At 35.2% G+C, this 16,434-nt stretch overlaps 1 protein-coding gene across 1 annotated transcript in view; it reads left to right on the top strand.

The window, feature by feature from the left end:
* Positions 1–16,434, top strand: part of slc35f1 (solute carrier family 35 member F1) — a 116,021-nt gene that overhangs the window by 74,582 nt on the left and 25,005 nt on the right. The window contains exons 4-6 of the mRNA XM_051137778.1: positions 8,957–9,116; positions 9,697–9,853; positions 12,212–12,264. Coding sequence (XP_050993735.1) covers positions 8,957–9,116; positions 9,697–9,853; positions 12,212–12,264 — 370 coding nt within the window. The remainder of the gene's footprint in view (positions 1–8,956; positions 9,117–9,696; positions 9,854–12,211; positions 12,265–16,434) is intronic.

The raw sequence follows: 16,434 nt of genomic DNA, 5'->3' as shown, positions 1-16,434 counted from the left end.
TATTGCTTGTTTCATGTTTTTGTAACACCTTAAAGAAATAGTTCACCAAAAATGACAATTCTGTCATTAATTACTCACCTTCATGTCGTTCCAAACCCTTAAGACCTTCATCTTCAGAACACAAATTAAGATATTTTTTATAAAATCTGACAGCTTTCTGACCCTGCATAGACAGCTATGCAACTACCATGTTTAAGGCCCAGAAAGGTAGTAAGGACATTGATAAAATAGTCCATGAGACATCAGTGATTCAACCTTCATTTTATGAAGCTATGATAATAAACTTTTCATGCACTAAGAAAACAAACATGACTTTGGTTGTTTATATATGCATTTTGAAAATGAAATGTCAAAAAGTGGTGCTAAAAGATTAATGTTCTTTTGTGTTTGAAAATACCATATTGTGCCTCCTACATTAAACCTTACCTTAAACATAACCGATAGTGTTAAGAGAGTCAAATGTGAGATAAAAATGTATTTGCCGAAGCAAAATGACATTTAAGATTGTTTCTAAAATTCTTTGAGGTTATTTACGTGACTCTGAGCGCTATGTATTACAAGTGCAATGTAAAGCACATAAAGCTGGTTATGTGATGCAAACATTAAAATGCATTATTTTACAAATTATGCACTATGGTAAAACTGTTTTAAGGTCATAGCAGAGCATTTTGAAAGAAACTGCATAAAAAGGATTTTTAGTCTATATTCTGCCCTTGTAATTTATATGAAAAGTAATAATAGTTTTTGCTGTTTACTGCCAACAGTGTTCATTTAAGCTGGAAACAGCAGTAAATTACAGCTGAGGTCAAAAGTTTACATCCCCCTTTCAGAATCATTAAAATGTTAAATCATAAAAATGTTTATTATTTCACTAAAATAAGAGGGATCATACAAAATGCATGTTATTGTTTATTTAGTACTGAGCTGAATAAGATATTTCACATAAAATATGTTTACATATAGTTTAATTCAATTCAATTCAAGTTTATTTTTATAGCACTTTTCGCAGTACAAATCATTGCAAAGCAGCTCTACAGAAAATTAAAATTTCTACAATATATTTAGTAGTGGCTTACTAGTGGTGACTATGTCAAGTTGACGTACATATGGCAGAGATGAATGAAAATCTGTTAATGACATAATCTAACAATGAACACTATTAACAGTAATGAATTATATGTTGCAATCAACTTATAGCAAAATCCGGTAGTGCTGTGTGTTGTTTCGAGTTAGTCATCAAGAGAAAATAATAGTTGAATTTATAAAAATAACCCGGTTCAAAAGTTTACATCCCCTTGATTCTTAATACTGTGTTCTTACCTGAATGAGCCACAGCTGTTTTTTGTTTAGTGATAATTGTTTGTGAGTCCCTTGTTTGCCCTGAACAGTTAAACTGCTTGCTGCTCCTCAGAAAAATCCTTCAGGTCCCACAAATTCTTTGGGTTTGCAGCATTTTTGTGTATTTGAACCCTTTCCAACAATGACTGTGTGATTTTGAGACCCATCTTTTCACACTGAGGACAACTGAGGGACTCATATGCGACTATTACAGAAGGAAATGCTCAATGATGCTCCAGAAGTGAGCATTTGAACATTTTGTAATAGTTGTGTATGAGTTCCTCAGCTGTCCTCAGTGTGAAAAGATGGATCTCAAAATCATACTCAAGAATCAAGGGGAAGTAAACTTTTGAAATGGGTCATTTTTATAAATTCAGCTATTATTTTCTCTTGTGGACTATATGTAAACATCATCTATGTGAAATATCTTATTCAAGTCAGTACTAAATAAACAATAACATGCATTTTGTATGATCCCACTTATTTTGGTAAAATAATTGATTTTTAATGACTCTGAAAGGTATTTGAAGTTTAAGGTATGTTTTTCCAATGAGCCTATGATGCTTTTGCACATGATATTTTCTGTCCACAAACCTGAATCTTATTCACAAACCACCAACAGTCAGGTTTTAACTAGATGCAAGTATTTTGAAGTAATTTGCATACATTTTCTTTTTTTTTTTCTGGTAATTTGCACATATTTGCAAACAAAAAGCAAAAAAAGTGCATGTAATTAAATTGTGATTTATCATCACTTATCATCACATATTTGTGTCCTTCTAAAATATATCAAGGCAAATTCACCAAACAATTGCTAAGCTTTTAAATGTGGTCCTCCAATGCTTAAATGTGCATCTTATTCACAAACCAGCCTCAATCAAGTTTAATCAGACAAAAGAATTGCAATTAAGTCTTTTTTTAATACTGATTTGCTAAATTTCTTTAGTGAACTGGGGGAAAACAAAAGCAGACAATGCATGCAAATGAACAGTGTAATCATTATTATGGCAATTATTATGGAAATATCAAAGCTGCTCTTACCTATACTTTGAAATTGCATGATCACTGGTTGTCAGGTTAAGTCGCAGCTTAGCTTAGTTTATTAAACACATAATACTGTATATTAGCTCAGAATCGAAATCTTATCCACTTGCAGGCAACTTACACATATATTGAACTACCATGTCGTTTGGTTCATGTTTTATCTCACCTAGGGCACCCAGTGAGCCAGAACTGCCTCAAAATAATAGGTACATGACATTCCTCCACACATGCACTGATTGGTTTTCAAGACTTTCATTTTTTTAAATTTGCCCACTGCGACCAATCAGCAGGTTCCTGCGGTTCAGCACTTCTCTGGTGTCTGCGCAGCACAACCTGTGCCCCTGACTTTTTAAAGCATTATCTGTCTCTGTGTTCCCTACCCAGCACAAAAGAGAATTAGACTCTCACCATTGTACAGTTCATACCGCTCAGAGCCACTGGAGACTGCAGCGTCTCTGAGCAGACAGTGGAGCCAGACGCTCCTGCGGGTCAATCAAACACAGATACCCTGAAGCACGCCTCCTGAGTTCCTAATTATTTCGACTGCATTGGTGTGCAACCAACTTTAATATGAATACTATAGATGGGCGAGACTTTATTTTAGAAGGTCAGGTGGTGTTAGATGAGCAAGCTATGGAAGCTTGTTTCTGCCACAGGATGAAAAAATAAAAAAGGTAATGATTGGTTTTTCCCCCAGAATTCTGAGTTTATATTCTTTGAATTCTCTCGTTTTTTTCTGAAAAAGTTTAGTTTTTTTGTTTCCACCATGGAATGAAAAAGGTAACTGCAATTTTTTTAAAAATCTCACAATTTATTTTATTTTTTCTAAATTGTGTCTAGAAGCCTGTTTCTGCCACTGAATAAAAAATAAAAAAGGTTATTGCGAAAAAAAGATTACAATGAAAACTTGCAATTCTGACTTTTTTCTCACAAATGCGAGTTAATATCATGCAATTTTGAGTTCCCTATCAGCCGGTCACTCTGAGTCACTTCGGACGTGACCTCTCCGTTCCCACCTTCAGGGAATGACGGTTTTTTCTCGCAATTTTGACTTTTTTTGTAAATTTTTGTTCAAAATTGTGTGATATGAACTCTCATTCACGAGAAAAAAGTCAGAATTGTGAAATTTTATTAAAAAAAAAGCCAATTCTGACTTTATAACTTGCAGTTGCAAAACAATTATATCACGCAATTCTAAGTAAAATTGCGAATGATAAATTCAGAATGGCTTTTTTTCTCAGAACTGCATGATATAAACTTGCAATTGTGAGTTATAAAGTCAGAATTTACTTTTTTTAATAAAAACTTGCAATCGTGACATTATTGTCGCCAGTGGGAGTTTATATCACGCAATTTTGAATTTTTCTTGCAATTATAAATTTTTCTTGCAAATGTGAGTTTAAATCATGCAATTTTTACTTTTTTTCTCAGAATTGTGAAATGTAAACTCACAATTGCATGTTATAAAGTCAGAATTTCGAGATACAAACTATACAAAATACAGACCCCCCCAAAAAAAGACTATTTCTCAGAATTGCAACTTTACTTCTCGGAATTGCAAGTTTTTATCACGCAGTTTTAAGAAACAAAGTCAAAATTGTGTGTTATAAACTTGCATTCATGAGAAGAAAGTCAGAATTGTGAGTTTTTATCAACAAAAGTCAATTCTGACTTTATAACTCGCAGTTGCAAACCAATTATATCACACAATTCTGAGTATAATTTTGAGTTATAAAGTCAGAATTGCAAGCTATAAATTCACAATTGCATGTTATAAGGTCAAAATTTCAAGAATTTCTTGCAATTCTGACAAAAAAAGACTTTAATTCTTAGAATTGCAACTTTACTTGTCAGAATTGCAAGACATAAACTATTACTACTACAATAACTCACAATTGTGAGTTTATATCATGCAATTCTGACTTCATTTCTCAAGATTGCAAGTTTATATCTCACAATTCTGACTTTATAACTTGCAATTGCGAGTTTACCTGTCCGAAAAAATGTCAGAATTGAGTTTGTATGATGCAGAATGACGTCAGTTTGTATGACGGTCTGAACTGTGTTATGTAAACTCGCAATTGCGAGAAAAAAAGTCTGAATTGTGAGATGAAAGTCGCAATTACATTTTTTTTTCATTCAGTGGATTCCATAATTATGAGTTTATATCTTGCAAATTCAATGAAAAATAAGTCAGAATTGTAAGATGTAAAACCAGAATTTCAAGTAAAACATCTGAATTGTGACAAAGTTGCAGCTACTTTTTTTTTTTTTTTTTTTAATTCTATGATATAGTAATCTTGAATTGCACCAATGGTAGGAAAATGTCTTATATCATTTATACAGGTTAGTCAGGGAACAGATTAATTGTGTTCATTTTTATCGCATTATTATTATTTATAAGGAATCACACTAAATTAATGTTAAATTGACACTATTTTTTATATAATATTTTTATAAAAGTTTTTTAATAATAATTTATAATAATACCCATGAATTTAGGTGCTTAAATGTGTGGCATATATTGTGTTCCATTATGTCATTAAATTTGGTCGTGTCCAAGACTGTTGGTTAGAAGTAACTTTTCCATCAGTGCAAAGTCTCCTGGGTCGAGTGTTTCATTAAAATAAACCAAAACTGCAGCTGTATGTCATTGGATGAAAATGAGCAACATTTATTTGGAACGGAGCACAGCGTGCAGATGAGCAATAGATAAGTGAAAAACTGACAGATTTATAACAGGATCCGCACTAATGACAAACAGCAAAACATTAAAAACATTTAGATTCCAGCACTGACACTCATTATAACACTCTCTAATGAACTGAAACCTCCTGCCTGAAAAATTTTATGTTAGATGCATTTATTAATTTAACATACTCTTTTATCCAAAGTGACTTATCAGTGAGGAACTCTACAGCTAAAATTAAGTGCTCAAAACAAAGTTTCAAAGTTGGGCAGAAAATTATTATTGGCCACTTAAATTATATTAAAAAAAGACCATAGTAGCATAGACATTTACGCAATTTAATCTTGCATTTAATTTCACAATTTTTGTGTGATGTTTTACTGTTGTTTATATTATGTGGGTGATTCTATAATTAGGAGTACATTTAGAATTTGACAATGTTAAGAAAACAGTCATCCTGTTTCCCACAAACCCAAAAATGACCTTACATAGCTGGTTTGAAACAATCTATATTGTATAAAGTGTTATATAAATAAAGGTGATCTGTAGGAATCCATCTATGTTTGCTACTGTCATTCATGTTACCTTTACTGGGTAACACAGTTGACAGGTAACTTAGTTGACATGTTTAGTGTTTTGGGCCTATACTCAACATGGAAGCCTAAAACTACTGAGCATATATGGTATGTTTAGAAATATATTTTTATAAACAAAATATAAGTTTTAGTTAAACTGTCTTGTTAAAATTTGCAGCAATAATACTTGAGTAACACTGTTGACTGTCAATTAATCCACTCTTGACACGGGTTTGCTAATTTAACCAATATTAAGGAAAAGAGAGAGAACGTAACTTCTAGTGTTTCATGTGCTTCTAGAGGAAATATCATCATACTGTGCAAATTATGCAAGAATGGGACAAACCATTCCTTTTTGAGTGGGGGTTTTCTAGTGGGTAACTTAGTTGACAATATTTTTTTCTGACACAAATAAAACAAGTGATATCACAGTAAACACTTTTAAAGTGCACAACCAAATGTCTTGATAACCTAATCTAACTGAAGGCAAAACTATGAAATTAATTTAGATTTGAGGTCATTTTCATGCTTAAATGCAGAGTAGAATGAGCAACATTACAAAATCAGACAGCTGAATACCAGGGTTGTATGCAATGAATATCATTTTTGAACAAAAGATATGGCTTTTGCAACATATAAGTGTGATTCAGAAAAAATATAATTGTGTACTAGAAAATTAAGCATCGGGGCTTTATATTGATGAAAATATATGAAAAAATATACTTCACGGACTTGAGATTTAGTATATGAATGAGTACCCACAATTTTGGAATGACCCATGTTAATTTTCTTTCCCGTTGTATTAAAATTATATTAAATGCATGTCTTTTATTCGACTATATATAAGTAAGGAAAAAAATAAGAAAGATGCAGTGTTTGCTTGCTGTTTCAAAAGTGTAATTCAACGTCACACTGAGCTTCTGAGAAGTTATTGATATGGCTCTAATAAAACAGCTGATAAAGAAGTTTACATTGAGTAAGTTGTATTTTAAAAACAACGTTACCTTGTCTGTTTTTGCTTTGTTGCTCTGTGTTTTATTCCTGAATGATTTGGTGTTTCAAAGAATGATTCAGTTAGAGTTAATGATTCAGTTCCGTTGTGAATCAGTGTTCGATTTAATGAACGATTCAGTAACTCACCCATTACGTTGCTTTTCGCCACCTATTGGCGTATCAATGTAACAGAAAGAGTCGTATCTGTCTATCTACTAAAGTATCAAAAAATATAAATAATTGTTTAAATAATCATTAATTATGATTTTAGGACATCAGTAAAGAATCAGGAAGAATCAAATTCGTAATAAGTCACAAAGAAAAATGTGGTAAACAGCTGATATACAAGCCAAAGCTTTAAAAGAACTACTGCATTTTCAGCTCTAAATGAGCAAGGAACATTCTCACTTTTCTAGTCTAACATGATAACTTGTTTGATGAGGTCAGCTGGGTTTCTGCTCATCCCACACTGGAGCGCATCATGTTTTTGCTCTTCTCCGTGTGAAGAGATGGTTCCTACCTCCCAAACTTTTGCGTGCCATTTCCCCTGTGGTTCACAATGAGTGTATTTTAACATTTTTATATAGACAGTAATGAGGTTACACAACGGCTCATCAATATTAATAGGCAGTCATGCTGAACCATGCAATGGAGCCGCTCTTTAAAACATTTGCCCATTAAGAGTAGATGATTACTTGTTATAGATGGCCATGGTGTTGGCTGAGGTCCAGAATGCAAATTTCTTGACTAATTCTGCTTGTATTTTCTCTACTTTCTCTCCTTTTCTCTTTTTCGTTTTATCGACTGTGTCAAATAAAGTGGAGTTTTAACAAATGTATCTGATTTTGGTGCATAAATGGAGGCGTTGTATAAATTTTATGACCTCATTATATCTCTTGTGTGTCCTTCAGTCATTGAGACCTTATGAAAAATGTATTTCCTCTAAACTTCTCAGTACCTCGCTAGAACAATATGAACAGGTTAGAGCTGAAAATTGGACTCTGAAATGGGATCAGTAACTCAAATAACCCCAGTGAGCACTGCAACATCAGGCAGAGCTATTTAAATGAGTTCAGAGATTCCACACTTTCATCCAAGGAGGTTCCTGGTGAAGGTTATCAAGCAGCATCGAAAAATAATGAATTGAATAAAGGTTCTTGAGTTTAATTGAATTTCTATGCTGCAAGAAGTTGAATCCAACAGGAAGTTGAATCTATCTATTTATCTATCTATCTAGCTAGCCATCTAGCTATCGTACTATCTCTATATCTGTCGAACTATCTATCTTTCTAGCTGCCATTCTATCTGTCATACTATCTATCGCACTATCTATCCTGCTATCTATCTATCTTACTATTTATCGCACTATCTATATATCAATCGTACTTTCTATCTGTACTATCATACTATTGCACTATTTTACTATCTATCATACTGTCTATATATTGATCTGTAGTATTATCTATCCTGCTATCTATCTATCTATCTATCTATCATCTATCGTACTATCCATCTATCATGCTATCTATCTGTCATACTATCTGTATATCGCACTATTTTACTATCTATCATACTATCTATCCTGCTATCTGCTATCTATCTATGACACTATCTGTTGTACTATCTATCATACTATCTACAGGTATCTATCATGCTATCTATCTATCGTACTATCTATCACACTATCTATTGTGCTGTCTATCTATCGTACTATCTATCCTGCTATGATACTGTCTATCTATTGTACTATCCATTTATCATGCTATCTATCTTTCGTACTATCACACTATCTATTGTACTATCTATCATACTATCTATATATCTATCTGTCGTATTATTTATCCTGCTATCTATCGTATCTGTTGCACTATGTATCCTGCTATCTATCATACTATCCATCTATCATGTCTATCACACTATCTATTGTACTATCTACCATACTATCTATCATACTATCCATCGTGCTATCTGTCTATTGTACTATTATCTATCGCACTATTTATCTATCTGTTGTGCTATCTATCTATCTGTTGTACTATCAATCTATTTTACTATCTGTTGTACTATCTATCATACTATCTATCTTACTATTGCACTGTTATCTATCTGTTATTATCTGTTGTACTATCTATCTATGTATCTATCTATCTATCTATCTGTCTATCTATCTTTTTTTACTTAATTCAAATTTAGGAATGAAGTTTTAATTTAAAAATGCCTTTTGTAAACTATCTTCACATTTGTATGAATATGGGATATATGTGTGAAAGCATGTTTTTCATTTTTATTGAATACAATTTTTCAATGTATTCCACAGCTGCTGGACTGCTTCGTGATCCCCGTGGTGTTGCTGCTGTCGTGGTTCTTCCTGTTAGTCAGGTATAAAGTGCTTCACTTTGTGGGCGTGGGCGTATGTCTCCTGGGCATGGGCTGCATGGTGGGCGCCGACGTCCTGGTGGGCCGACAGCAAGGCCTCGGTAAGTCCTCGTCCCTCCACGATGCCGTGGCACACCCTGAATATTAAGCCACACAATAACCCTCTCTCGTTTCCCCGGGGTAGTGTTTTGTTTCACGTGCAGCCACAGTCCAGACATTACATCAGTGTAAAGCACTGCCTAAACCTCCTGAGAATCCTGGATCATGCGGATTGATTCAGTTTCAGAGTCCATTATTAAATATGAATGAACAGTAGGGGCTTGTCCATACAATTTCATACACAGCTTCCCCCACGGGGCGGTCTAATGAAAATCGCACTAATTTGCAGCGATTCTGCTGTTGTTAGAGTTGTCTCTGAATAATTTACCTACCGCTGAGTGAATGTTACATTTACATTTATGCACTTGGCAGATGCTTTTATTCAGAGTGACTTTGCATAGATAGACAGCGCATTCAAGTATACATTTTATCAGCATGAGTGCTCCCTGAGAATGGAGATTTCGTACACATGCATTGCTTTGCCTTTAACAGCATTGTCATTGTTTTTGAGTTCATTTAAGTTTTTAGCATAGATCAAATAAGTTTGTTATCTAATATAAGCCTCATATCTTTTCTTTATAGGGGACCATAAACTTTTAGGGGATTTATTGGTTCTTGCCGGGGCGACACTCTACGGCATCTCCAACGTATGTGAGGAGTTCATTGTGAAGAACCTGAGCCGGGTTGAGTTTCTGGGAATGATGGGTCTCTTTGGCTCCTTCTTCAGTGGTATACAACTGTGAGTCCCTTATTATGAACTTTTAACTTTTGTCCAGGTCTCTAAGCTTTGCTAGGATACTTCTAGAACTTGACAAAATCAACTGTAACACTTATATTCTTAAGAAAATTATGTTTTTGTCTTCAACATGACACTGTGTTTTTAATGACTGTAATTTATGGATGCACAATATATACTACTGTTGAAAAGTTTGGGATGAGTATGATTTATTTAAATACTTTTATTCAGCAAGGATGCATTCAATTGATCAAAAGTGACAGTAAAGACATTTATAATGCTAAATATCAAAATATTAAATAATTTGATAAATAATTAACAATTTGAAATAACGTAAAATAATTTTTTAAATTTTAAATTGCAATAATTTTTTGTTTTACTGTTTTGCTTTATTTTTAATCACATAAATGCAGGCACATGAGCTTAACAAACTTCTTGAAAGCATTTTATTTATATTTGATTTATTAATTAAATAATATTTGATATATATCAGCTTTTAATGCACATTTTTCCTGTTTTTAATATTTAAATTGTCATTTATATTATCTAGTACTCAGTTAAAGTTTATATTTAATAACACTTTTATATATAATCTCAAAATAATTATCCATTTTTCATACTCTACATAATGATGCATAAATTATCCTGTGGCTTTTAGATGAATGATTTTGTTTTTAATTTTTTAAATGTTATGTTATTTTTTTATCTATTTTACATTTATTCGTCAAAACAGTATAGAATTTTAATATCTGCCGTTTTGTAGTTATCAAGCTATAATGTGAAAATGATTCTAGGCTTATTGATATTAAAGGATTAGATCACTTCCAGAATAAAAATTTCCTGATAATTTACTCACGCCTATGTCATCCAAGATGTTCATGTCTTTCTTTATTCAGTTGTAAAGAAATTAAGGATTTTGAGGAAAACATTCCAAGATTTTTCTCCATATAGTGGACTTCAATGGTGGCCAACGGGTTAAAGATCCAAATTGCAGTTTCAATGCAGCTTCAAATGGCTTAATTTCTTTTAAAATGAAGAAAGAAAAACATGAACATTTTGGATGACAAGGCGGTGAGTAAATGTGGAAGTGAACTAATCCTTTAACCACAATATCTCTGCATCCCTACTGCCAATTTAATTTTTATTTTGGCTCAAATGTGTGTAGCTACAACATTTACCAGTAACTACTCAATGCTAACCAACCCCATTAGTTTTGCCCAGCTATGATGTAAACTAAAAGCTACACTCTATCACCATTAAACCCTAAATTAAGACACTTTTCTCCAAGTTACTTCAGGATTCCATGTCGACTGCTCTAGCAGGAGGTCCCCTTCACTTAGTTTTCACAGAAACTTCATGATTTTTCTAGTTGGACTGCAATGACTGCCGTCATCCTTAGATCCTCCTCACAGTTTGACAAATTACACAGCCTGCATGTTTAATTATCATTTCCACCAGAGCCGCTTGGATCTCCAGCACCACATATCCCAGCGACTTCCAGGCGCGAGCCAGCTGGAAGGTTCTGGTCTTGCGTCTTTTTTATCCATCTGCAAACGAGGCCCATTTGGATGGCCGCAAACATACAGCAGCTCCAGCTGGAGTCGCATTCTCATCTAACACCTTTTTTCCCCCGATGCCGGAGCGTCAGTGCGCTTTAACATCTATATTTGTGGCGTATTTACATAAACGCCAAATACACTGTTTATCCATGCCAGCTGGGTGTAATTATGCTGAAAGGCATTCGTATCTGACAGCGGGCTGGAATTGTGGACGACAGTCAAACCCTGCTTCCACTTAAAGTCTGACTGCTTCATAAAGGGCTCTGGAGGAAGCGGCGTGACAACCTCACTGGATCTAGAATATTCTCTCTGTCTCTGCCTGCATCAAATAGTTTCATCTGCAGGCTTCAGGGGGAACGGTCTCCCGCTGATGCACCTCTAGACGCCGTCGGCCGATGAGACTTGTAACCTTGGCAACAGATCATCAGCGTGGCCCTGCAACGGCTCTACAGAGGTGTCACACGGGGCCGGAGGATTGTTTCCTGCGCGCCTTTAATTGTGTGCGTGGGGGGGATGGGATGACCTGTCATTGTTAGTAAGTCAGTAAAGCTCATACAGAACCGGCCGCGTGTCACTAGAATCCCTCAGACTGTTCAGGAGGGCTTCGGGGGAGATTGACCGCTCTTTGCTCAGGCTGGCTGGATTTGTCACACTGCCCGTTGTTGCCGAAATCGCCCACCTGTCAAAATGAAGCATGCTGTCGAGACTTTGCTGCTGTCGCTGTTTATCTTTTATTGACATTCTGGTTTTTCCCCAGCTCAGCTGCGGCTGATGGCTGTTGTGCTGTGTTTCTGTTTTTCAGGGCCATTATGGAGCACAAGGAACTTCTGAAGGTGCAGTGGGACTGGCAGATCGGTAAGCTGCTGATTTTGACCTTTTTTACACTTGGTTTGATTGCTTGATCCCAACCTGAGCTGAATTCAATCATCCTAACTCTCCCATTGGTCTTTTTTCACAATGCACCGCTGAACCTGAAAGCAGTTTTACTGCAAATAATCATATTCTTTGCAAGTAGTTTGTCTATTTTTCAGATTAAAAAAAATAAAAGATCAAAAATAACAAAAGAAGTCTTACATTTAGTTAAACTGAAGACCATAAAATGTCTTAAAGGGGTCATTGGATGCCCATTTTCCAAAAGTTGATATGATTCTATAGGGTCTTAATGAAAAGTAGTGTAAAACAACACCCTTTTTACCTTGTCAAAATCAGCTCTGCAAAAATCATCCTGTTCTGGTCGAGGCTGCTTTAAATGTTAATGAGCTCTGCTCGCCCCGCCCCTCTCTTCTCTCTGTGGAGTGACGAGCCTGTTTACCTTAGTCGCATTTAGCCGTGTTTAGTTGCTAAACTTGCTAACTACCAAGTTATTAGAAAAGGTGATCGCAAAGATTCATAAAAATCCCTTATACTCACTTTGCTATAAAGCTGGATCTCGAATGATTCGCGCGAACATAGACGGATATATGTAGATCGGGAGGCACATTCAAACGTAATCCACTGCATCTTCAGTGGCTCAGATGTCTGGAGTAAATGACGACCACTATGTTCATTATTACATCGAGCAACACAACACCTCAATCGCTCAGTCGGAGATATTCTTGTCTAACTTACATCCCTGCTGATTTGTACATACACTGCCAACACACATTAATGTTCAAACAACTTGTAAAAGTGAACTTTGCATCCGATGACCCCTTTAAAGGAGAAGTCCACTTCCATAACAAAAATTGACAGATAATGTACTCACCCCGTTGTCATCCAAGATGTTCATGTCTTTCTTTCTTCAGTGGTAAAGAAATTTTGTTTTTTGCGACGAAACATTTCAGGAATTATCTCCATATAGTGGACTTCAATGGTGGTGCCAAAATGAGTTTTTGAACTCAAATGGCTCAAAATTTTCTTATCTAGCAAAACAAATTTTCCCAAAACAAAACATTTCTATACTTTTTAACCTCAAATGCTTGTCTTGTCTCGTCTCTGCGATGCGCATGCTTAGTCTGTTTTTGACCATTTTTGGTTCTTTTTATAAGTGTATTACTTAGTCATTTTGCAAAAATGTTTTTTTTTAAATGTTGTAGTCTATCTATCTATCTATCTATCTTCCAGTAAAAATCGTATAAATCTTTGGATCTTTTTTTGTTGATTCTGTCATGAATATAAGTGTATTTTGTCTTTTTTGCACCAAATCAGCATATTAGAATGATTTCTGAAGGATCATGTGACACTGAAGACTTGAGTAATCATCCTGAAAATTCAGCTTTGCCATCACAGGAATAAATTAGATTTTAAAATAGGATAATAACTATACTTCCTACCACCAGAACAGTTTATGCTTTTTAATCGATTGAGTCATGTTTTTTTGCCCATATTTCTAACAAGAATCCAATTTCCTTTGTCAACCGGTAAGCATTTTCCATTTATCTTGGAAATGTTTTGTGACAGATCTAACAAAATATGCATCATCAATAGCGGTTCGTTTCCTCAAATTAGGCTGGAGAGCTTTCATGGCAAATATAAATCACGAAGCGCGTAAACCGCACTCCAGACGCCCGCTTTCAAGGGATCTTGTGTGCAACCGAGTTGAGAAAACAGCTTTCATAGCACAGCACTCAAATATACAGAGGTTTGGTCTTGAAACCTCCAACAACAGACAGCTGTGAACGGATGAGGCTGATTAAATATTGCTGTGCACGTGCTGCCGAGCTCAGGGAGAGATGCTGGAGCGCCAGAATAACCAGAAGATGTGACTTTCAATTTGACTTCCTCGTGAACGATAACAGGCATATTTAAACTGTTGACAAAAGGCAATTAACAAAATTAATTGCTTATGCAGTCCGTGACATCTCTACCCCGTGTATGAATACACACGCCTGCTCACGTCCTCTTAGAAAATGAATGCACAAACACAAATACAGTTTTAGGAAAGCAATAAGCCACTCCAGGCAGTGCGTTACAGTAATTTTACTACAGTTACTGTTAGACGCATCTGATTAGAAGTCATTACAAATATCATTCGGTTTGTAATCCCATTTAGATGAGACTTGGCAAAACTAGCGTCCTCAAATGCAGTGTATTTTATGACCCAGGAAGTCATTTAAGTTTAATCCAGATTGATGCGGCTTGATGAAGTGTTGAGAGGCCGTGCCAAAGGCAGCATTTGGGTTGGATCCCAGAAGGATGCTGGCTTGTCACGGGGACATTAGCAAGTCTAGAGTCGCTTGAGGGGGCAACGTCATTAACTGTCAGGGCTGTTGCAAGTAACGCGTTTCATGCCAGAAGAAGGAACTTTTCCCGCCAAAACTCTGATGCCCTTGAAAAATAACGAGGGCATGTTGATGACAATGCATTAGTTATGTTGCCGCCGTCCTTGAAAGGCTATGAGAAAATTCAAAAAAATAAATTTGCTCAGAATTTACTCTCAGGCCATCCAAGATGTAGATGAGTTTGTTTCTTCATCAGATTTGGAGAAATTTAGCATCACTTGCTCACCAATGGATCCTCTGGAGTGAATAGGTGTCATCAGAATGAGAGTCTAAACAGCTGATTAAAACATCACAATAATCCACAAGTAATGTAAGTAATCCACAAGATGCATATTTGTACTAAATCAATCTTTAAGATGGTTTTAACTTCAGCTGAGAGATGAGTCCTCTATCCATAATATCTGCTTTCTCCAGTTAAAAATACATCATATCTGAATCAGGAGAGAAATGTGCACAGATCAAGCGTTGTTTACAAACTAAAACAGTCCAAAACAGTTCTAAACAAATATGTTTGTGGATTTTGATGTGAGAGAAAAACAGGGGATGGACTTTTTCATTGAAGGAAGCATTATTATATATCATAGACTTGTATTTTGGCCAGAAGTAATGGTTTGAAGTTAAAATGTTTTAATGATGGATTTGTTTCTTACAAACATGTAGCTCTTGGTTTCTAAAGATGTTAATTGATGTACTGGAGTGGTGTGGATTACTTGTGGATTATTGTGATGTTTTTATCAGCTTTTTGGACTCTCATTCTGACGGCACCCATTCACTGCAGTGGATCCATTGGTGAGCAAGTGATGTAATGCTAAATTTCTCCAAATCTGTTTTGATTAAGAAACTCATCTACATTTTGGATAGTCTGAGGGTGAGTACATTTTCAGCAAATTTTTGTTTTAGGGTGAACTGCTTCTTTAAAAATGTCTGAATGTAATTGCATTAGAAAACTAATGTCAAAAAATGGCATTTAGTTTAAGGAAATAAAGGCACATAAAGGCACACAAGTATAATACTTCAATAAACTTAATATTTTGTTATAAAATGCAATACATGCATTACATAAAGGGATAGTTCACCCACAAATGAACAATTGCTCACCCTCAGGCTTTCCAAGATGTAGATGAGTTTATTTCTTCATCAGAACAGATTTAGAGAAGTTTAGAATTACATCACTTGGCCACCAATGGATCCTCTGCAGTGAATGGGTGCCGTCAGAATGAAAGTCCAAACAGCTGATAAAAACATCACAAGTAATCTACACGACTCCATTCCTTAAACAAATCCATTATTAAGATGCGGTTAAAAACAAGTCGTCTTCAGATAATTTTGCCTTCTCCAGTGGAAAAGTCATTTTGTCTCAATCATGTGTTTACAAACAAAAACAGTCCAAAACAGATCTAAACAAATATGAGGGAGCATTTTGATGTGAGAGGACAACACGAGATGGACTTTTCACTGGAGGAAACATTATTATGGACTCATTTTTGGCCAGACGTGATGGTTTTAAGTTAAAAATGTTTTACTGATAAATTTGTTTCTTACAAACATGCAGCTTTTCACTTAACACTGTAATTAATGGATTGAAGTCAAGTGGGTTACTTGTGGATTACTGAGATGTTTGCTGATTACTGTGATCAGCTGTTTGGACTCTCATTCTGACAGCACCCATTCACTGCAGAGGATCCACTGGTGAGCAATTGATGTAATGCTACATTTCTCAAAATCTATATTTTGGATAGTCTGAGAGTGAATACATTTTCAGCAA

Source organism: Labeo rohita, chromosome 20, assembly GCF_022985175.1.
Source record: "Labeo rohita strain BAU-BD-2019 chromosome 20, IGBB_LRoh.1.0, whole genome shotgun sequence".
NCBI classification, from domain to species: Eukaryota; Metazoa; Chordata; class Actinopteri; order Cypriniformes; family Cyprinidae; genus Labeo; species Labeo rohita.
Note: the sequence above shows the minus strand (reverse complement) of the source record. Positions and strands in the feature narration are given on the sequence as shown.